At 34.1% G+C, this 23,678-nt stretch overlaps 2 protein-coding genes across 4 annotated transcripts in view; one reads left to right on the top strand and one right to left on the bottom strand.

The window, feature by feature from the left end:
• Window positions 1-1,466: 1,466 nt before the first annotated feature.
• On the bottom strand, window positions 1,467-10,918 carry LOC106061187 (E3 ubiquitin-protein ligase TRAIP-like). 2 transcript variants are annotated; one of them, XM_013219268.2, is made up of 7 exons: window positions 10,746-10,918; window positions 6,956-7,125; window positions 6,657-6,746; window positions 6,257-6,518; window positions 5,366-5,475; window positions 4,043-4,189; window positions 1,467-3,525 (listed from the first exon to the last, which is right to left on the bottom strand). In XM_013219268.2, exons 2-7 carry the CDS (start codon window positions 7,118-7,120, stop codon window positions 2,713-2,715), a joined length of 1,587 nt encoding a protein of 528 aa, XP_013074722.2. In that variant the 5' UTR covers window positions 7,121-7,125; window positions 10,746-10,918; the 3' UTR covers window positions 1,467-2,712. The 2 variants fall into 2 exon arrangements, with proteins under 2 accessions (XP_013074722.2, XP_055863356.1); XM_056007381.1 differs by having other exon boundaries at window positions 10,752-10,918.
• Window positions 10,919-11,519: 601 nt separating this feature from the next.
• Window positions 11,520-23,678, top strand: part of LOC106053361 (forkhead-associated domain-containing protein 1-like) — a 44,431-nt gene continuing 32,272 nt past the window's right edge. Inside the window, exons 1-2 of one of the 2 annotated variants that reach the window (XM_056007378.1) lie at window positions 11,520-11,968; window positions 13,742-13,948. In XM_056007378.1, the coding sequence (XP_055863353.1) occupies window positions 11,870-11,968; window positions 13,742-13,948 (306 nt within the window). In that variant the 5' untranslated portion in view covers window positions 11,520-11,869. The remainder of the gene's footprint in view (window positions 11,969-13,741; window positions 13,949-23,678) is intronic. The other variant, XM_056007379.1, reaches the window with a different exon arrangement.

Below are 23,678 nucleotides of genomic sequence, written 5' to 3'. Positions count from 1 at the left end.
ATACAAAAAAAAAACTTGCTATTTATTCAACATTTTTTATTATTACATAAACATTGACAATAATTGAATAAATGAAAAAAAAAAATGACAAGATTTAAAGACATATTTTCTCAAATCTGCACCATCAGTTTTGCTTGCTTTATAGTTCTACTCATTTCATATGGGCATTTTGTAAATACTAAGCCTCGATTTGTACAATATCATAATGTGATACAATAATAAACATCTCAGACTTCAATACCACAAATAAACTGAAGCATTTAGTTTTGTTAACCTATTTTAAGAATCTCATAGGAAATATTTTGCTATTTTGACCATGAAAGAGTGGCTACTTTCTATTACTATTAGAAACCCAGAGGGAACTTATGGTGTTGGCTGACTTGTAACATCTTAAAGGTCAATACATAAAAAAAGGTTCCACTTATTTTACTAGAAAGGATTGATATTTCTTTGCACATGAAAAGGATTAATAAAACACCCATCTGAATGGCATTAAAACATGAATACATAAGAAGCATTAGATGTAGATCTATTTATATTAAGTACATTAGCTCTGTTCAGTGCATTTTAGCCTAAATTTCGACCTGTCATTCACAAGACTTGAAACAACATAAAATGCCAACAAAAGATTGGACTGCAAGATAATCTGCTTATAATCCTATTGTATCAAATAAGCTGTATAGCTCAACTAATTCTATAGTGTACATAAAAAGTAAAATATAAAAAATAACAAGGTTACAAAGACAGTTTTGTGTGGAAACACAAGCTCAAAATCGGCCCCTGAAGTTGTCCACCCAGGCAGGAAAAAAGGCAGGTTTCAATATTTTCAGAAGAATATTGGTATTAAATTCTATCAGAAGTGGTTCACCCAGGCTGGTAAATAGGCAGGTTTCAATATTTTCAGAAAGAATATCATAATGAAATTCTACCAAAGGCAAATGACAGAGAAGAATGGAGAAAGATGGTTGACATATCCTGTGCGGAGCCCCAAAGGTCCAGCAGAACAAGGGATAAGTGAATGTGAAGTTAGATGTGAGCCTGACCTAAGTGATGTCTTATAATGAGTATCTAATTGATCTAATTGTTTTGTAAAGGGTCAATCTCTTATTGAAAGCCTCAAGAAAAAAAAAACATTTCCATAAAATGTCCCATAGGTCTGTGTTTCAGGTGATGAAAAACTATATATTAATTGTTGCATATTCAATTAATTTTTTTCTCTTTAAAAAAAAAAAAAAGTTAACTTTTTTTTTTTTTGTAAATGTATTTAGTATGACAGAACTTGCATAACTTAGCAACACAATTATAAAATAAAATATTTTTTTTACCAAAATTCTAAAACCATTTGCATAAATAAGTTAATAAAATGGTCAATAGTCATCTGCCTTACTTAAACAGCCTCCGGTGTTTGTTACTATTAATAGTAAATAGTTTTAAAAATGGTGTATTTTTATGAAAAATTTTTGATTTAAAAAATAAGATTTTTCGCTTTCAGAAAAGAAAAAAGTAGCTGTTGCATCAGAACTTTGAATGATCTGAAATATCATGATGTCCGAATTTCATTTTCGCTTCTAGTTTCTGAGATCTAAACGGGACGGATGGACAGACAGGCCACACAAAACTAATAGCGTCTTTTCCCCTTTCGGGGTTGCTAAAAAACAAGGTTACAAAGACAGTTTGTGTGGAAGCATAGAAAAAGTAAATAATGTATACATTCTACATACATGTTTAATTTAAATGTTAGCTACTGTACAGAATGCTGCACATGGTATAAGGTGCGAAGTGTGGTCGAGAGGCTAAGTACGCTTGAACTTGGCTACCTATGAAGGGGGCTCAAAGTTCGACACCCAACTTGACCAGAGTTGTGTTTACTGAGCACCTAAAGGCAGCACTGAAAAACCTTCTCCCAGATAACCCCTCCCCCACAAATGAGATTGGACCATAGCGCTCTGAGCATGCTATAAGCATGAAAGTAGCGCTATATAAAAGCTATCATTTTATAATTTATGGTAAAAGAAAGATGTTCTAATCGATGATACGCGGTGCAACAATTATCTGCATATCACAAACATGCCCAAATAACAGCGGTATATCCTTGTAACAAGGATAAAAATACCTAATCCTATTTTCAGACTTGTTTAAAAGGGGTGTTAAAACAGGATTCTGTTGTTTAGAGAGGACTACCTGTATTGATGATTAACACACTGAGATGCCATGACCAAAACCAATATATAAACTCCAAAACACTACCCCTACAGAATTGTAAATATTTAGCATTATTGGCACTGTTTTGCTGACACATACTCTTTATTAAAGTTTAAGATATTTTAATTTACAATCAAAATAAAATGAATCATTGGATCAATTAGAATAATTGTTAAAAAAGAAATTACCGTTAATCTAAAAATTATGAAAACTAAGCAAATATATATAATTAAGTAAATATACTACAGTAATGAAAATGGAACAACAGTTTGAAAAAAAAAATTTACTCATGGTAGAAAATACAAACAAATTTCCTCATAGACTTTCTTTTTTAAATAATGTAAAATTGCTAGAAGATGAGTACTGAATATATTTTCAATTGAGAAATGAATGTAAATGTTGTATCCTACAGTTTAAAGATAGATCATAAAGTGAAGTTGAATTATAAATAAGCTATCATGAAAACACATTAATCATAACATAGACACAAGAATTCTGTAACACTGTATGTCATGTCAAATCAATTATGTCATTGTCAGAAGTCAATTTAGGAACTGAGGAAAGTATATGCCTAGAAGATGTGAAGGACATCTTGTTATACAAAAACCCACTCTTGGCTTTCACTTGTTCTTTACCAGGTAATGATGTGCAGCATGATGATTCCTTGCTTGTTGAAGTTTCATTGTCAATGGTAGCGCCAAGTGACAAAGACATAGGCACATTCTGAACACAATCTTTTAGAAGTCTCTGGTTGTTCAGTAAATTGGGTGGACCTGAGTGAGCTTTCTTTAGTTTAACGCAGTGTAGCTTCTTTTGAATCTGTGATTTGGGAGGACCTAGAGGTTGAACAAAGTTAGTTGAACCCCCAAATCCGTCATAGCCACGAGTAATAACAGATGGCACATGTGCACGAGAGTTCGACACACCTGTCACTTTTTTCTGCATGATGGAATAAAAAGTTGATGGTATTTTAGGGGCATCCTCATTTTCAATCTTTGCCTTTTTGGCTGCCTGAAACTTTTCCTTGGCTGTAGGAACTTTGAAAAATTTCAACTTGGGGGTTTCAAAGTCTCCCGTTCTGTGTGATGGCGGGGGAGATGCTGGGCTGTCAAATAGGTCAGGACTCTGTGGTATCTCTGGAACTTGGGGAGGAGTGAGGTCCAGATCATCAGAGCTGGCTGAAGGAGGAGGCGTGAATGCCACATTGGGGCTGTCCTCATTCAAAGCTTGGTGAAAGCTTTGGCTGCCTTCTGTTTTATTATAGCGCAGAGCATTGCGCAGGTGAACAAGTTTCCTTCTCTTTTCATTGTTTTCTTTTTCTGACTGTAAAATAGCACAAACAAAATTTCAGTTTTATTGAAAAAAATGTTTATGACATTATTTATTTACAACCAACAACATGCAAAGAGGGAGTTTACATTACTATAGCAAGAGGGCAAATTTGAAAAAGAATGAATAATCATGAATTTTTTTTCTCTCAAAGCTAATTTCTTTTTTTTTTTAATTCTATAAGTAAGAAAAAAATATTATTAATACTAAAACTATGGCATAATTAAAAAAAGGAATTAATGTTCTAATAGAATAAACTGCCTTTAAAAAGTAGTGTTTCAGAAATTTAAAAAATCAGAATTCATAGTGTTGATTCAGTGTCTTTCTTTATAATTATCATCATTGAACACAAATTTTTAAAAAATACGGATTAACCAGCACCACAAATTATTACAAAAAAAAAAAAAAAGGTGTAAGAATGTCTGATGGATGTTAGCCATTTCTTTTCAATATTCGTTCTTGGTAAAATAAGCACATTAGAAATATGTAATGATAGAATGTGTTTTATTACTTTTGTCAGACTTTCATAGGCCTTCTCCAGCTCTGCCTTCAGCTCCAGCTCTTTTTCTCTATAACTTTTGGCAGCAGCATGGTAATGTCCAACTTTCTTCTGTAATGTGGACACCTTGGTCAGCAGCCCTTTCTTGTCACTCAGGACCTAATCAACCACACATTCAAACCAATATAAATCTATATAAGGATATGCAGTTGTATTGTTTTAAAGATAAAATGAAAACTATTCAAATAAAAGTAAAACCTCCTAAATTGAACTAGTTAGACCTTTATTTTACGACTCTGATATCTTGCTTTTATTTAACAATTACATTATAGACTGTGTACTTAAAAACTGCTTTATTTCAGTTTTTTTTTTCTTTTTCGCTTTACAGCACTATACATTTTATTTGTCTGTATCACATTCACAAACAAACCCTCAAGGCAAATTGACCTTAAGCCTATTACTTATAAGGAACTTCTAAGAGTACAGTCCGTTAGCGTTATGAAGGACAAATTTCATAGCTATATTTAATTTCAAGTCAAGTTATATGAGGACACTGAACCTGGAATTTATTATTACAACCAACATTGATTCAACCAAAGTAAAAAAAAACAGCTTGAAATATATATTAAACTAGAAATTGTGGTTCCCACAGCTCTTCAAAATCCCAAAAGCTAAAGAAAGTTAAGTATCATATTTATAAATATAATGCATTGTAATTGAAAATAATTTTGTAGTAGTTTAATTTTAGCTGTCCTTAAAAGGGGAAAAGTTACTATTGGTTTTGAACAGCCTGTCAGCATTAGATCTCAAGCAGTATTCAAAATCAAACATTTCATCTATGTCTAGATGAATATAGGCGCAAAGGCTACTTTTAGTTTTCTAACTACAAACTCTTGTATTAAAAAAAATTCCCCAAAACACCATTTTCCAAAAAGATTTAAATACTAAAACCTGCTTTTGATGTGTTTAACAATGGCTGCCTGGCCATGTGGAATGCACATCAGACTGTCACTATGATGGTCTCGACTTCAAACCTGACACCTGTAGTCCTACAGGCGCTTTGAACAAGTTGGGTTGGTGTAAAAACCAACTCCATTTGTTATTTTGTTTATTAATAGTTTTCAATAAAATAAAAAAATAATAATTATGTGTGTGGATGCTAATTTGGCATAAAACTTTGTTTCCAACCAGCCTAAGTCCCCGAACAGGAAAACCAGTAAAAGTAAAAAAAAAAAAAAAGCTAGCACAGTAAAATTGCTTTAAAAAAATGGATAACCCAAGAACTACAGCATAAAGATGCTGAGCTTTCTTAAAAAAGAGTAATGAGAGATTCACCTTATTATATTCTTGTCTTAATACTGTTAACATACTAGCTAAAGTTTTAACAGAAGACTCTCCACCATCATTGTACTGTCTTACAATATCTCTGATCTCTGGATCACAGCCTGTAGAAATATACAGTAGCTAACATATCAGACATAGTTTATTGCAGTCACACTTAAACACTGGAGTCAAACTTATCACACACAATGACAAATGCAAGACATGAAAAGAAATGGCCAAAATCTGAAAAAAATGGCTAAAAAATATTAAAGTAACTCCAAAAAATGTAAGGTGAGTCAGACGTAAGGTTGTTAATTGTAATTCTATTGAGATTATACTCAGTTTTTAGGAAAATGATAGATTTTGATTTACACTGAATTGGTGCAAAACAAATATTTGTTCCTGTTCACATTGTGTAAACATTCTCAAATTACGATCCAGTGTCTTTTTTTAAAACCTTTATCACAATCAAATGGGAAACAATAATAAGGTGATTTCTTGCTGAATGTGACATAAATCATCCAGGATGCAGAGCCCTTTTAAATGGATGTAAAACAAAATGATTGTCTCAAGCTCAATGAGGTACAGTGACTCAGATAGTTTAAATTTGACAACTTTCCCTGAACCGTCTTGATGAGAGAATGATGTCTATTTAGGAAGAAAAGAAAAAGGCAACTTAATATTCATAATAATCCTTAGAGAAATATTAATTGTTTCTTTACTGCTCACTTACATCATTATGTCTCAAATTGAAACAGTTATCTAAGGTCTAGCCTTTACAAAAAATTAAGGTCTACAGCTGTATACAGCTATTTTAAAGGGTAAATGGGGAGAAAAAAATAGGCATATTTTTTGTGTTCATTAAATATATATAAATAAAACATGTAAATAAATATATATTACCTTTTAACATTGAGTCAATAGTTTCTAGATCCAAAAGTTTTTTCCTTGTCTTGTGAAACTCTTTCATTTCTTCCAAATAAGCTGCATTTTCTTTCTGTGTATAAGCAAGAGTCTTCTGAAGCATATCAATCTGATCATGCTTTTGGTTCAATTTTGTTGTTAGTTCAGCACACAGAGACTCTGAAGCTGACAGTTGATGCCTATACAAATCTCTAGACTCTTTCAGCTCTGACTCTTTTTTTTCTTTTTCACTCAGTTGAGCCTAGAAAAAATGCACATTTATGAAGGAAAATTGTGTTTTGTTATTAAAAAAAATGATATAGATAAAAAAATAATAACTTCAGTCTTTAAAAAATCAGTTCTAAAGATAATGCACTTTTTAAATCAAACTTAAGCTCACTTTAAGGTTGCCAAGTTGGTTTAATAGTCTGTCTGTGTCATCATCTTGTGTATGGTCATCAGCAGAGTCAAAGAATAAACGTTTAATTATCTGAAAAAAAAAAAAAAAAAAGCTTGGTCTGTGTTCCAACTAAACCATATTAGAAAATGGAATGAAGCTGATCAATGACAAATTTTTTTCAAATTTAACCAAATTAAAGAGAACCAGCTGAAATAAATATTTATTTCTTTGATGATCATTTAGTTTGTTGGACTCAAAACATTTTAATGTTTTAACTTCTTAGTAAAAAAATTAGTTACTAGATTTCTCTTAACAGGTGTTCGGCAACTGGGACAGGTGGAGGAATTTTCCATCCAACGCATTAAGCAAGCCTCGTGGAACGTGTGACCACATGGTGCTGCAGCAATGTTCACACTTGGTGAATTTTCAAACAGATCTGAGCAAATACAGCACTGAGCCCTCATCCTACCTGCAACAAATGTTTAAATGTTTGTGTCAATAGGATTTAAATACACAATAGACTTATTAAACAGAAAAGAAGATAAACTAACTTTAGAACTGCTTTGCAAAAATGAAATGTAATTTAAATGAATTCTGCTCTAGAGACTGAGAGGGATCTAGAATGGGTTAAAGAATCAAAAGAAATACTTTTTTTTAAAAAAAGCTTTTACAAATAACAAACTCTAGTTTTTAATTTTACAATGTATGTGTTATTACTATAAATATAGTAATGAACCTATATATCATTATATTAGTCTTTTAACTTTTAGCCAAAAGCAGAAACAGTGTTCTAAATTATTATCTGTACTGGTACATTTTATTATGTTTTCTGATGAGCTACTATGTAAACTATGTTGGTTTTTGGAACTGTGCATTCTTCATTTTTTTACATTTTAGACACTACAATAGTAATAGCCTTCAATAGATTAGATACAAAATGATGTAAATCATAGTAAATAAATCTAGATAGTATGGCCTTACAAGTCCAAATAACAAGTGGTAATGTGTTACAGAGTTTCTTGAGGCTGAATTGCTCCTTTCCTTAAGCAATCTTAGTTAGCCTTACTTAGTAAGTTTAAAGTTAGTTAAAACTTAAAGTGCCCTTTTTAGTTTAGTCTTTTTACAACGCATCAAGAGCTCTGACGGATGCAGAAACAAGATATGCTCAAATTGAGAAGGAAATGCTTTCAATTGTGTATAGTACAAGCAAATTTCACTGCTACATATTTGGTAAAGAAGTAACAGTTTATAATGATCACAAACCTCTTGAGCAAATCTTCAAGAAACCGCTATTGTCAGCACCAATGAGAATACAGAAGATGCTAATAAGACTACAGTGGTATGATCTGAAAGTCTGTTACAGAAAAGGCAAGGAAATGTTTATCTCCGATACACTTTCTCGTGCACATCTACCAAATACGGATACACAGACATGTGATTCAGTGCATATGATCTCTGTAAGTGATTCGAAATACAGTGAAATTCAAGACTGTACAAGCAAGGAACTTTCAATGCTTCTGGAAGTAATTATGACTGGTTGGCCAGACACAAGAAGCGAGACTCCAATAGAAGTCAGGCCATATTGGGATTCAAGAGACCAGTTATATACAAAGGTCTGAGAATAGTCATGCCACCAAGCTTACGTAAATACATAAATGTTAAATCTGATTCACAAGTCTCACTTAGGAATAGTCAAGTGTAAGCAGAGAGCCAGAGAAGTCATGTATTGGCCAGGCATGAATGCAGACATTGAAGTGACAGTCAGGGATTGTAGCAGGTGTGCTGAACATCAGAATCAAAATGTGTCAGCACAGCTAATACCTACCAAGACACCAGATCTCAAGGTGCTGAAGAAACACTTTGACTCAGAGAAACAGTCTCAGAAACATTATTATGATAAGAGGAAAGGAGTCATAATCCACTACAAGACGGAACGGCAGTCAGAATGCAACTTAATTCTAAGTGGAAACCAAGAACGGTAGTTTTGAAACATTCTAAGCCTAGATTATATAATGTCAAAAGTGGAAATAAGGTCTACAGAAGAAACAGAAAACACATTAGAAAGTCTTCTGAGAAAGCAAACAGATTTGACAATAATTATGACTTTCCAGATGACATCTCAGAACAACCAGAACCACTAGATCTAGAGAATCCAAGATTACATACTGCACTAGATTTTGAGCCGCCACTACACACTGCTTCTTCTAAAACCTCTAGACCACATGAACCTTAGGTAACAGGCTCAGGCAGAATAGTTAACAAACCCATGAGACTTGATTTGTGATGAACTGATTTGACTTTTTAATTGACTAATCTAGTTTGTTAGTTATTCTGATAGACAGATTTTCTGAATTAAAGAAGAGAGATACAATGTAACATATTGGTATTATATGTATGTACATTTGCACACTAGCGCGTCAGTGCAACACCACTTACAGTGTTTACTAATAGTCTAATAAATGAATGGAGTTCCTAATATGTCTTCCCTCTTAAACACTAGTTTGTTATTTGTGTACACGAATAGAACTACATTTACTGTAATTAGATGGACTACTCATTTAAAATTTAAGTCTTAAGTCATTTCATTTACTCTGTGACACTATGTCTCTACTTTACACAATTAGAATCTAGATTTCTAGATCTAGAATTTTTTGTACACTATAAATAGAGTAGTTTATGCTATTCGGACACCTATAGGCCCAAATTTTAAAGTTTGACTTTGACAGCGCATTATTTTACAATGGTTCGACATAGAAAAGAAAATGATGTATCAAAATCTTTTTTAGTTAAAGTAGAATAAGGATGACTACTTATATTTGTTCCCCTAACCTATATTTGTTATTATATTTAAGGTCAAAGAGGCAGTGTGTTTTCATTTAATTCTGACACATTTGACCCACATTATTTGATTCCGGACCCCATATAATTTATTTCGGACAGTCTCTATATTTAGGAATCAATAAACTCAGATTTTAATTCTATATTAACATTATTTAAATTTTAAGATCCCCAGGCATAGCCCCTCACATGAAATCATTACGATGTATTCAAACTATGCATAAATACGAACACAAAAAATAAAAATATGAACACACTTATTGTACCAAAATTAGGCCACTGGGATAGTGATTTCTGCACCGACTTTTAGACTTATTTTATGTTTGTTTATTTTATGTGTGTTGAATGTTTGGGGTTTGCATGATTAGATGTGTGTTGAATGTATGTGTTTTTTTTTTGTTTATTAATTTAATAAATTTCTAATACAGATGATCTTTTGTAGTATAGTAGGTCTAGATCTAAGCATTTAACTTCATTCAATCTACCAAGCTCACTCCAAACATTTGCCCATTTATTCTTTATTATTCTTTATTAAAAAAAACAACAACAAGCGAACAAATATAATATAAGATCATTTTTATTGATGTAAAAACTGGCTGTCCGAAATAAATTTTGGTAAGAAAATCGTAATTTAATTCTGACACCGTATTAATTTTTTTTTTTTATGGAATTAGAAAACTTGGCTTATGAATCAAATGAATTAACTCCAAAAACATAATAAATATTGCCGGGCTCATTAGTATAGACTTAGCCTATCAAAAAATATAGTCTTAACCCTAGGAAGAGGTAAAGTCATCCGGGTAACATAGGAAAGGAAAAAACAACAACCTGACCTGACTAACAAATTTGAAATTTGTTTTTCTTACATAAAAAGACAGCTAAATGGAAGGAAATTGGGTCAGAATCATTGGAAAATGGACAAGCACATTATTATACAGCGCGCTAGTTTTATAATAAATATTAAAATAATTATTTAATGACCACAAAAAAACAGCGAATGTCCGAATTCATGTGATGTCCGAATTCAATAAACTACTAGACGTCTAGAATAGAATTATAGATCTAGATCTATAACTATTTTTTTAATTTTTTAGTATTTACACACAGGACCAGGCCAGGGCAGGAGTTTACAATAACAATAGAATAGTTTACTTGTCTTTAGTTTTCTGCCTTTAACTTATTAGACACGGTAATACCACCAGATCTAACCTAAATCTCGTTATGGGTTAAATGATAAAGATAGCCAAGCACCTGCACCTAGAGTCCTAGATGATACTAGATCTAGGCTTAAAATCTAGGCTCCATATTGTTTATCTTGTCTTAGAATAGATTCATTTTGTTTTCATTTTTCTTCGATTTACGCGCTGTGAAACTCTTTAATTGAAAGAGACAATAATGACGATCCCCGAAGCCAGTTTTTTTCAGCGAAATCAAGTAAAATGATATTAAAATGCATAGCATTTGTAGATCTATATATGCCAGTGAAATAATAACTAAAAAATATAGAGATTATAAAGATCTAGATTTAGATCTTATTATTATTATTATTATTATTAGATCTATAAGACCGATGTTTAAAAATACCATTAGATCTAAAGATCTAGATATAAAAGTATTTTGTAAAACTGCAAAATGAAAATGATCATTGTTTTTTTTATGTTTTAAAAAAATAAAAAATACATTGTCTCTAGGTTAGAGATTATAGCTGTTTGGTTGTTATGGCTAACAATGGAGGAAGCGTTGCCTAAATAAATCTCATTTTGAAATATAGTATGGCGTCTGTGTTTTGTTAGGTGGTACTAGTGATAGGCCTAGATATTGTGCTGTATTCATAGACTGTATAAAAAAGAAACAATAACCATAAAAGATTTAGCTCTTTGATCATTAATAAGATTAACATATGAAGAATGAAGTATTTTAATGATCTGAAACTTCAAACTAGATACAAATAAAATTAAAAATACAATTATTATAAATAATAAAATATAATATAAAAAATAATTATAATTTATATTAATATAGTCAATATAAAAGATCTAGATTAATAATAATTAATACTAGTCTAGCATCTAGATGATAGATCTAGATATCTATCTTATATATTATACTTATAGATCTAGACTAGACACTTTCCGCACACTTTCATGTGTAAAGTTTTTCGAAAATGCTGAAAATTACTTGAATTTACTTTTAGAGTCTAAATGATTATGATTAGATCTATTATCTATATGATCTAGTATATCTACAGTCTGCAGTACACCTACAATAATACAAAAACTCTAGATTAGACTGTGACTGTCACAGTCACAGCAAAAGTAAATGCAAAAGTGTATTTGTTTAAACTAGATAAATTGACTGCTTAATATTATATAAATATGGTTAAAGCATTTCTAAAAGGTGCTGATGGATCATTATTTCCTTTGTTGCACAAAGTAACAACAGTTGGAAGGGAGAACTGTGATTTAACAATTCAGGTAAATATTACTTCTATATAAAATAGATTATAGATGTAGCCTACATGACATATCATGACATATGCTATAGGCTATAGACTTATAAAAATGTTTTATTTTTAAATCCTAATCTGTAGGCTAATTAGTTTAATGTATGGCCATGTTAACAATATTTCTTTATAAACATAATTCTTACTTAATTTTTGAAAAGAAAAATTAAATTTACACATGTTAGTGTACAGTATAAATAGGCTTATTATTTAGGTGACTACAGTTGTCAAATATTAGACTGTCTTGTAGCTTGTTATTAAAATTTTAATTATAAATTATTTGTATATAAGTCTATTGCTTAAATTAAATACCTTGTAAGAAATAGTTATAAATATATGTTGGTCATAGCAATTAGAATTATTTATAGTCATGAAGATCGATAGTGTCTTTTCAAATATTTGTATGTATAGTTTATTTTCTAGAAATCTGTTTTTGTAAAAGTTTTGTTATAAGTGCTAATATTTTTTTTTACTTCTCTGTCTAATCCATTGTGTCACTATCTTAGACCAAAGTTTGCTAACTTGTTTGCCTATGTAGGCCTACACATAGTACTTTAAAAAAAATATATATAAAAATATAAAATAAGTCATAGTTTAAATATACCTATATTACAACAATAACATGGAAACCAAAAAGTTCAAACCAAAAAAAATTCAATAGTTTTATGTTAATGCCATAATCAATCTATATATATAAATCTTTTCGTGGCCCAACCATGCAGGACACCTCAATGTAAAAGTTATGGAACGATAACTCTTTGTTTCTGCAAGTCGGATTAGAGTTACTTCATGTAACTTTTGGGGTGACAGAGAGCGAGGCTCAGAAAAAAAAAGAGGGGGGGGGGCATATGCTACTCTGCGGGTCAACTTGTTTATTTTATTACTAAGCAAGACACATATCTCATCTTTCTCTTGACTTTCGTCATAGGGTTGCTGTGACAGTTCACATAACCAAATCCCTCCACTTTTACCTCTCAGCAGCTGTTCTTAGTAGGGTATCAAGAGAGAGGCCGGTCCATTCTTTTACATTGTCCAGCCAGTTTTTCTTTGGACAACCCTCTCTTTGTACGTCATTATAAGATGTGACATCTTAGTGTCAGCCAATGAGCTTACAGTTGGAGAGATTGATATTGTTGCATATTAAGAACTTAACCATTTTGCTATTGACATAACAACATCCTTGGCTATAGAAATAAGTCTGTCGGGATGTAATAACCAAAGTAAAGGAAGTTATCATTTTTATAGTGGCTACATGTCTTTATTCACTTTGTTAGGATACTAAAAGAATATATTTGGCTTTGATTAATTGACCCATTCTTTAATTTTGAATTCTATTTTATTCTAAAAATTAACTGGTTGGTGTATTTAATTTCAACATTTGATAAAATACCAACAATTTCATAGTTCACTAAATGTTCATTAATACTGAATTTGTCTACTGTAGAACACCTTCTTGTTTGTATGTTTTTCTTCTATTGTTGTTTTTTAGATAGTATTAAACAAATAAATTATAGTATATGACAGTCAATTTTGAAATGTTCCTTGTTAAAAGTAGTAAATAAAGAAATTAAAATTTAAAGAACATTTTTTTAAAAACATTTCTTTTTGGGATAACTCACTTTTTGCCCATTTTTGATATATTTATATTTATATATGACAAAATTAAAAAAAATAATTTAACAAGTATGAATATTTTACAACTCAATAATAATTCCTTTTGAAAAAATATATTGTTTATTTAAAGCTACCTGGTGTGGATTATCAACACTGTGTCTTGGAGTACAATGAACTTGATGACTGCTTCATAATTCAAGATCTGAACACTGCCCAAGGAACGTATGTAAATGATGTGCGGATACAGAATGCAGCTGTTAGATTAGCTCCTGGCGATCATGTGAGGTTCAGTTATAATGGGCAACCATTTGAGCTACAACTAGACAGTCAACCACAGGTTAGTAGGCTTATTTCTACAGTATTTGTTTAAACTGTTAGATATTTTGCAAAGCCCTTACTTCATTTATTTAATTATGCTCAGATATGAATGAGTGAGCAAGCCAAATTAGGAATTGAAATGAGGAATTTTAAAATGTTTGGCTATTTTATTATTTTTGTGTACATTTGTTGTTGTTTTTTTAACCATGTAATTGTAATGTTGATATGGAAATAATATCAAGGTGTAGTTGAATATAATTTGAAAGGAAAACTTACAATGATTCAAAATCATTTTGTCACAACCTTCTTGCTCAGATGTCATTCATAATTAACAGAACAACCAAATTTTACCCAATAAGAATGTTTGCTAAATTTGTTTTTCTAATAACAATATAAAGCTTGTTAGATTATTTGACTAGAACTTATTTTGTATGTTTTGGGAAAATTTTAGAAACAACTTTGTTGATCTCACTGTCTTTGGCCACCACCAATTTCTTGGCACATCTCCTCATAGAAGATATATGAGATTATGAGATAATTGTTGCTCATTATGTAAAATCTTTTAGGATGTGGTGGCTGAGTGTTAAGTGCTTGGTTTCTGAATCAAGGGATTTGGGGTTAAAATCATGGTGAAAACTGGAGCTTTGAATTTCTGGATGGCATAGTAGGATTACCTGACATTAGTTGTGGAAAGTAAAGGTGGTTGGTCATTGTGTTAACCATAGATCTTAGAAACAGATAACCTTTATGTCATCTGCCCTAGAAATAGTAAGGTCTGATATGGGTACTTTACTTTTGGGCCATAATCTTTTAATTGTGTTTTTTTTACCAATAGATGTTTAATACTTTTTAAAGATTTTTTTATGTATTACAAAGCTTGTGTCAACTCAATCTGTCTGTTTGTTTGTCTGGTACAAAAACTGTACATGTTATTTCTCCCACACCCAATCTTAGATCAAGTTGAAATTTTGCACAATTATTTGTTATACCTGACAAAAACAAGAATCAATAAAAAGATTAACCAATTAGTAAATTAACTATTGGCAATTAATTATTTTGCTTGGTATCAAGCAAGAGAAAGAAATTGTACAGATGTAGTGATAAAAGTTGAATTAGTCCCCTTTATACTATGTGGTTAGTGTATTGCTTGCTAAGGCTTGAGCCCTCAAGGTCAAATTCAAGCTGTACACCTTTTTTTGTCTATAAAATGCATTTAAAAAGTAATCATGGCAACATTCACCCAGATTCACCCATTTTTCTCCCCACCTCTTTCCCAACTGGTGCAGACAAATAATTGGATTATAGCCCATTTAGAAAGCTAAGCTAAAAGCTTGAAATTGTGCTAGCCAAAAACAATTGGTAAAAATTGCCCACATTTATCTTTCTTAGTCTAGATCTTACAGATTTAATTACATAACTTATTCTAAATTGATACAGTCTTTCTTAATATAAGCTTTGTTTAACTATTTCTCTCCTAATTGACGATACCACCGTTGATTTGACCTTATTAAATTAAATTAACATATAAGTTTATAAACTTTATTTCATGTTATATAAAATGGGCATGCATTCCCCTTAAATTCTATACCAAATAAAACATTTTCTGATAACAAACGACAAAATTATTGAAGCATAAGCATTGCAGGATAGTGAAATAATAATGAGCAAAATGAACAATTCCGTTGAAACGTGGAAAAAATAATTACGGATAGAAAGAGTTGAAAAATTTTTTAAAAAAATTTTTGCCTGTTTATAATAATGAAGCTTAGGTCTTAATTGAGTAGTCATATTTCCAAAATGTATACTGCCTAGAGACATTTCTGATGTTTATATTTTTAAAATATAAAAATGAGATAATTAAGGGTTAAAAAGACATGGCCATGTAGATTTATAGCAAGAAAAATATATTTAAATTGTACATATAATATTCAACTTAAATTTCTATAAAAATTTATATTTTAACATCTTTCTTTTTCAAATTGAGAAATATAGTATAATATGTATTGACTTGAAACTGTACTACAGATACCAAAACATGTAAATTATGCATGAGAAAAACAAACAATCTATTTTTGTGTGTTCTTAACAGTAAAAGAGTTCATTGTAATTTCAATAGCAACAAATGCATTGCCGCATTACGAGGTCTATACTCTCCAAACCTGTAAATCATTTCTGTTTTAAAAAAATCTTTCAGTTACCTGTAGATTGATTTTTCTTTTCATACACACAGAGAAAATCAATAAGTCCCTTTGAGTCTCCACCCAAATGAATGGACCAGTTTCAAGGATTAGGACTGTTTAAGTATGTCTTCTAGATAAAGGGAAATAAATTCTTCTTCAAGCACTATCAGCAGTTCTTAATGTTTCTGAAGTGGTAGTTTACTATGAGGTTTTTATCCTATATTGTATTGGCTAGGTCAATCATTAAGATCACAACCCTAATACTGTTAACAACACACTGTATGGGAAATTAATCATCATTTAGGTCTATCATTGATGTATTATCCTTTTTATAATATAATTTTTATTTCATCACTATAACCACTTCAGTGTCCTTTTGAGTCATGGATATTACATTGTTATGTAGGCTATATAAAATAATATTGTTACGATCTTCTTAACCAGGCCTTCTGTCAACATTGCTCAACACACAACACATCTAACACAAGAACTTGACAACAAGAGTTTCAAGTAACAAAGTGGCGATTTAATCACAAATACATCAACAGCCAATACAACACAATTGGCTACACTAACTTTAAATGCTTTCTTGTACATCACCGTACTAAACTCTATTGTCTTTCTATGTCATCCTGGACTCCTACGTTTCACCAGGACTGACTTCATGGCCGACTAACAGTCCCGGTCTCATCGCCGTTTGGTCAAGACTTGGTTGGTAAGTTTGCTCGCGCTCTCCCTGCGCGGCTCCATCAGCACAGTTCTTGTTGAACGCCTTTGTGCAGGCAGGAATCACGTGGACACATCTGTGCCCAGCGTTGTCACAACAAATGTCTGGCTTCTTGTCATGGAAGCCAAGCTTGCACGGCTCGATATCACAGTCATAGACAGCGCTATCATCAACAGCGTCTCCGTCTAGTAACGGATTGTTTATACCTCTCGATATGGTAGCCATCTGTTCTTCTGTCTTGTACATCATGGTCCAAACGTTTCATCTGTCTTGCCGAGTATGGTACCAAACATTTCATCTGCCTTGCTCAGCATGGTACCGATTGTTTTATCTGTCTTGCTCAGCATGGTACCGATTGTTTCATCTGCCTTGCTCAGTATGGTACCGAACATTTCATCTGCCTTGCTCAGTATGGTACCGATTGTTTCATCTGCCTTGCTCAGCATGGTACCGATTGTTTCATCTGCCTTGCTCAGTATGGTACCGATTGTTTCATCTGCCTTGCTCAGCATGGTACCGATTGTTTTATCTGTCTTGCTCAGCATGGTACCGATTGTTTTATCTGTCTTGCTCAGCATGGTACCGATTGTTTCATCTGCCTTGCTCAGTATGGTACCGATTGTTTCATCTGCCTTGCTCAGCATGGTACCGATTGTTTCATCTGCCTTGCTCAGCATGGTACCGATTGTTTCATCTGCCTTGCTCAGCATGGTACCGATTGTTTCATCTGCCTTGCTCAGCATGGTACCGATTGTTTCATCTGCCTTGCTCAGCATGGTACCGATTGTTTCATCTGCCTTGCTCAGCATGGTACCGATTGTTTCATCTGCCTTGCTCAGCATGGTACCGATTGTTTCATCTGCCTTGCTCAGCATGGTACCGATTGTTTCATCTGCCTTGCTCAGCATGGTACCGATTGTTTCATCTGCCTTGCTCAGCATGGTACCGATTGTTTCATCTGCCTTGCTCAGCATGGTACCGATTGTTTCATCTGCCTTGCTCAGCATGGTACCGATTGTTTCATCTGCCTTGCTCAGCATGGTACCGATTGTTTCATCTGCCTTGCTCAGCATGGTACCGATTGTTTCATCTGCCTTGCTCAGCATGGTACCGATTGTTTCATCTGCCTTGCTCAGCATGGTACCGATTGTTTCATCTGCCTTGCTCAGTATGGTACCGATTGTTTCATCTGCCTTGCTCAGCATGGTACCCATTGTTTCATCTGCCTTGCTCAGCATGGTACCGATTGTTTTATCTGTCTTGCTCAGCATGGTACCGATTGTTTCATCTGCCTTGCTCAGCATGGTACCGATTGTTTCATCTGCCTTGCTCAGCATGGTACCGATTGTTTCATCTGCCTTGCTCAGCATGGTACCGAACATTTCATCTGCCTTGCTCAGTATGGTACCGATTGTTTCATCTGCCTTGCTCAGCATGGTACCGATTGTTTCATCTGCCTTGCTCAGCATGGTACCGAACATTTCATCTGCCTTGCTCAGTATGGTACCGATTGTTTCATCTGCCTTGCTCAGCATGGTACCCATTGTTTCATCTGCCTTGCTCAGCATGGTACCGATTGTTTTATCTGTCTTGCTCAGCATGGTACCGATTGTTTCATCTGCCTTGCTCAGTATGGTACCGATTGTTTCATCTGCCTTGCTCAGTATGGTACCGAACATTTCATCTGCCTTGCTCAGCATGGTACCGATTGTTTCATCTGCCTTGCTCAGTATGGTACCGAACATTTCATCTGCCTTGCTCAGCATGGTACCGATTGTTTCATCTGCCTTGCTCAGTATGGTACCGAACATTTCATCTGCCTTGCTCAGCATGGTACCGATTGTTTCATCTGTCTTGCTCAGCATGGTACCGATTGTTTCATCTGCCTTGCTCAGTATGGTACCGAACATTTCATCTGCCTTGCTCAGTATGGTACCGATTGTTTCATCTGTCTTGCTCAGCATGGTACCGATTGTTTCATCTGCCTTGCTCAGTATGGTACCGAACATTTCATCTGCCTTGCTCAGTATGGTACCGAACATTTCATCTGCCTTGCTCAGTATGGTACCGATTGTTTCATCTGCCTTGCTCAGCATGGTACCAAACATTTCATCTGCCTTTTTTAGTATGGTACCAAACATTTCATCTGTCTTGTTCAGCATGGTACCGATTGTTTCATCTGTCTTGTTCAGCATGGTACCAAACATTTCATCTGTCTTTTTTAGTATGGTACCGAACATTTCATCTGTCTTGTTCAGCATGGTACCAAACATTTCATCTGTCTTTTTTAGTATGGTACCAAACATTTCATCTGTCTTGTTCAGCATGGTACCAAACATTTCATCTGTCTTTTTTAGTATGATACCGAACATTTCATCTGTCTTGTTCAGCATGGTACCGATTGTTTCATCTGTCTTTTTTAGTATGGTACTAAACATTTCATCTGTCTTGTTCAGCATGGTACCAAACATTTCATCTGTCTTTTTTAGTATGGTACCAAACATTTCATCTGTCTTTTTTAGTATGGTACCAAACATTTCATCTGTCTTTTTTAGTATGGTACCAAACATTTCATCTGTCTTGCTCAGCATGGTACCGATTGTTTCATCTGTCTTTTTTAGTATGGTACCAAACATTTCATCTGTCTTGTTCAGCATGGTACCGATAGTTTCATCTGTCTTTTTTAGTATGGTACCAAACATTTCATCTGTCTTGCTCAGCATGGTACCGATAGTTTCATCTGTCTTTTTTAGTATGGTACCAAACATTTCATCTGTCTTTTTTAGTATGGTACCGATAGTTTCATCTGTCTTTTTTAGTATGGAACCAAACATTTCATCTGTCTTTTTTAGTATGGTACCAAACATTTCATCTGTCTTTTTTAGTATGGTACCAAACATTTCATCTGTCTTGTTCAGCATGGTACCGATTGTTTCATCTGTCTTTTTTAGTGTGGTACCAAACATTTCATCTGTCTTGCTCAGCATGGTACCGATAGTTTCATCTGTCTTGCTCAGCATGGTACCAAACATTTCATCTGCCTTGCTCAGCATGGTACCAAACATTTCACCTGACTTGCTCAGCATGGTACCGATTGTTTCATCTGTCTTTTTTAGTATGGTACCAAACATTTCATCTGTCTTTTTTAGTATGGTACCAAACATTTCATCTGTCTTGCTCAGCATGGTACCGATTGTTTCATCTGTCTTTTTTAGTATGGTACCAAACAGTTCATCTGTCTTTTTTAGTATGGTACCAAACATTTCATCTGTCTTTTTTAGTATGGTACCAAACATTTCATCTGTCTTGCTCAGCATGGTACCGATAGTTTCATCTGTCTTTTTTAGTATGGTACCAAACATTTCATCTGTCTTTTTTAGTATGGTACCAAACATTTCATCTGTCTTTTTTAGTATGGTACCAAACATTTCATCTGTCTTGCTCAGCATGGTACCGATAGTTTCATCTGTCTTTTTTAGTATGGTACCAAACATTTCATCTGTCTTTTTTAGTATGGTACCAAACATTTCATCTGTCTTTTTTAGTATGGTACCAAACATTTCATCTGTCTTGCTCAGCATGGTACCGATTGTTTCATCTGTCTTTTTTAGTATGGTACCAAACATTTCATCTGTCTTGTTCAGCATGGTACCGATTGTTTCATCTGTCTTTTTTAGTGTGGTACCAAACATTTCATCTGTCTTGCTCAGCATGGTACCGATAGTTTCATCTGTCTTGCTCAGCATGGTACCAAACATTTCATCTGCCTTGCTCAGCATGGTACCAAACATTTCATCTGCCTTGCTCAGCATGGTACCGATTGTTTCATCTGTCTTTTTTAGTGTGGTACCAAACATTTCATCTGCCTTGCTCAGCATGGTACCAAACATTTCATCTGTCTCGTTCAGCATGGTACCGATTGTTTCATCTGTCTTTTTTAGTGTGGTACCAAACATTTCATCTGCCTTGCTCAGTATGGTACCAAACATTTCATCTGTCTTGCTCAGCATGGTACCGATTGTTTCATCTGTCTTGCTCAGCATGGTACCAAACATTTCATCTGCCTTGCTCAGCATGGTACCGATTGTTTCATCTGTCTTGCTCAGCATGGTACCAAACATTTCATCTGCCTTGCTCAGCATGGTACCAAACATTTCATCTGCCTTGCTCAGCATGGTACCGATTGTTTCATCTGTCTTTTTTAGTATGGTACCAAACGTTTCAACTGTCTTGTTCAGCATGGTACCGATTGTTTCATCTGTCTTTTTTAGTATGGTACCAAACATTTCATCTGTCTTTTTTAGTATGGTACCAAACGTTTCATCTGTCTTGTTCAGCAGGGTACCAAACGTTTCATCTGCCTTGCTCAGCATGGTACCAAACATTTCATCTGCCTTGCTCAGCATGGTACCAAACGTTTCATCTGCCTTGCTCAGCAGGGTACCAAACGTTTCATCTGTCTTGTTCAGTAGGGTACCAAACGTTTCATCTGTCTTGTTCAGTAGGGTACCAATTTGTTTCATCTGTCTTGCTCAGCAGGGTACCAAACGTTTCATCTGTCTTTTTCAGTATGGTACCAAATGTTTCAACTGTCTTTTTTAGTATGGTACCAAACGTTTCAACTGTCTTGTTCAGCATGGTACCGATTGTTTCATCTGTCTTTTTTAGTATGGTACCAAACGTTTCAACTGTCTTGTTCAGCAGGGTAATAATAATAATAATAATAATAATAATAATAATAATCTTTATTATCCGTAAGGACTCATGGTACCCATTGGCTCGTCTGTCTTGCTCTGCATGATACCAAATGTTTCATCGGTCTTGTTCAGCAAGGTACTTGCACCTATCTGTCTAATCATGGTACAGAACTGTTTGTTGACCTCTTCCAACCAACTGTATCTGGAGCTAGTTCATCAGTTCTTTCACGGCGCTCATGAGCTCTCTAATATCTGGTTGTACTTCGAACAGAGAAAAGTCCGGACCTTCATCTTCGTCCAGCAAACTTGTTGAAGGCGTTCTTTAAGAGTTTCTTCGTTTCTTTCAAAGCATTTCAGTCCACGACATTGACTCTCTTGTTTCAATTCTTTTAGATCAGGTTCATCAAGCAGTTTTACTGAAGCAACAAGAAATCCCACTTCTAGAAACCAGTGTTACGATTTTCTCTACCAGGCCTACTGTAAACTCAAGACATCTAACACAAGAACTTGACAACAAGAATTTCAAATAACAATGTGGCGGTTTAATCACAAATACATCAACAGCCAATACAACACAATTGGCTACACTAACTTTAAATGCTTTCTTGTACATCACCGTACTAAACTCTACTGTCTCTCTATGTCATCCTGGACTCGTACGTTTCACTCGAGGACGCCACCAGGACCGGCATCATGGCGGACTAACAGTCCTGGTCTTCTCGCTGTTCTGTACTCAACTGCCTTACACACTCTGTCTCTGGTCCACGAAGGCTTTGACCATAAGATAAAATTAAATATTTTTTTTTGGTCCAATCAAATGGAAATTCATTTTGACTACAATTGACCACCTCAACTGTAACAATAACATTATAGATGCGAATACGAACAACATTCACACACGAAACACATTCACACTCACAACCAGCGCTTTGTGAATTAGACTTTTATGTACTTCTCGATGACGACAGATGGATGACATTGTAACACTGACGAAAGTGGGATAAAGGAGTTTTAAAATCTTTCTGTTTTAGTTCTAACTAGTCAATCGGCGGCATAGCATACACCGCTATTTTGCAGGGCCGGTCTTAGGCCACTGCAACCTATGTGACCGAAGGATCCGCATTTTCATGGAACCCGCGCTAATTCAAGGTGTATAAATTATTAAATTAAACCATTTTATAACTTAGAACTGATTTCCCGCGCACTCCTGTCGATTTACCAGGAGCTCCTGGAAATCTCCCGAAATTGCAAAATATACGAAAAAATCCTTAAAATATACGGAAATACATAGAAAAAATTGTCATTTTGGGGTGTCATTCAATATGGAAAACGTCAATCCTACGCGCTATTAATAAAAACGGCATTATGCATTAGCCGTAATTGTGTAATCAGGTGAAAGAAGCTTCTCGCGCGTCAAACTAATGAAGAATTACTTGATGTCAACAATTCTCAAAGATAGATTGAAACATTTGGTATTTCTTGCTATTGATCGGGATCTATGTGGGAAACATAATTATTATGATATACTGTATGACTTTGCTACACGCAAGGCTCGTAAAGTAATTCTGTACGTAGTAAAGAATGAATAAAATGCATAGACGACTTTATACTTTAACTCTTTTAATTTAACTCTTAAATTTCACTTATTCTCTGCTTCCCTACCCAAACTTGGCCCCGCGAAATCCGTTTCGAATAGGGCCCCACAATGCTTAAGTCAGGCTCTGCTATTTAGTGTTTGTAAAATGTTTTACATGTTTCGGATGTTCCTTCAGAGTTGACGATAGTTTACTTCCTAGTCCAAACCTCCCGCATGGGATGGGAGCGGGCAGGGTTTGACAGTCCAGCGCGCAGCCATCCGTAGCGAGCTGTTAAAACGTGTTCTCTACCCTTTCTTGTTTTTTTTCGTGGGGTGACTATCCGCAGAAATAAGAGAGTGATCTTTCCTTTACTTCTTGTTTGACCTGTTTAGGGAAGAAGAGAATTATATATATAGATGGAGATGACACGCCCACTTCGTTCAGATCTGTTGTAACAGTCGTTTAATGGATACAGGTTGTCTTTGAGAATCTATGTGTTTTAGAAAGGCATCTTTCATGAAAAGGTTCTTCAAGAGGTGGTAGCTGTTCTCGAGTAATATATACGATG

The sequence above is a fragment of the Biomphalaria glabrata genome, chromosome 13 (genome assembly GCF_947242115.1).
Source record: "Biomphalaria glabrata chromosome 13, xgBioGlab47.1, whole genome shotgun sequence".
NCBI classification, from domain to species: Eukaryota; Metazoa; Mollusca; class Gastropoda; family Planorbidae; genus Biomphalaria; species Biomphalaria glabrata.
This window is presented reverse-complemented; position numbering and strand designations above follow the sequence as displayed.

What these genes read in the sequence shown, in the direction of transcription:
- LOC106061187 (XM_013219268.2), bottom strand. Translation starts at nt 7,120, where the DNA reads ATGAGGGCTCAGTGCTGTATTTGCTCAGATCTGTTTGAAAATTCACCA. An exon ending in CACCTGTTAAGAGAAATCTA is followed by an intron (nt 6,747 to 6,955) that starts GTAACTAATTTT and finishes TTTTTTTTTCAG; the next exon opens with ATAATTAAACGTTTATTCTT. An exon ending in TATTGACTCAATGTTAAAAG is followed by an intron (nt 5,476 to 6,256) that starts GTAATATATATT and finishes ATATTTCTACAG; the next exon opens with GCTGTGATCCAGAGATCAGA.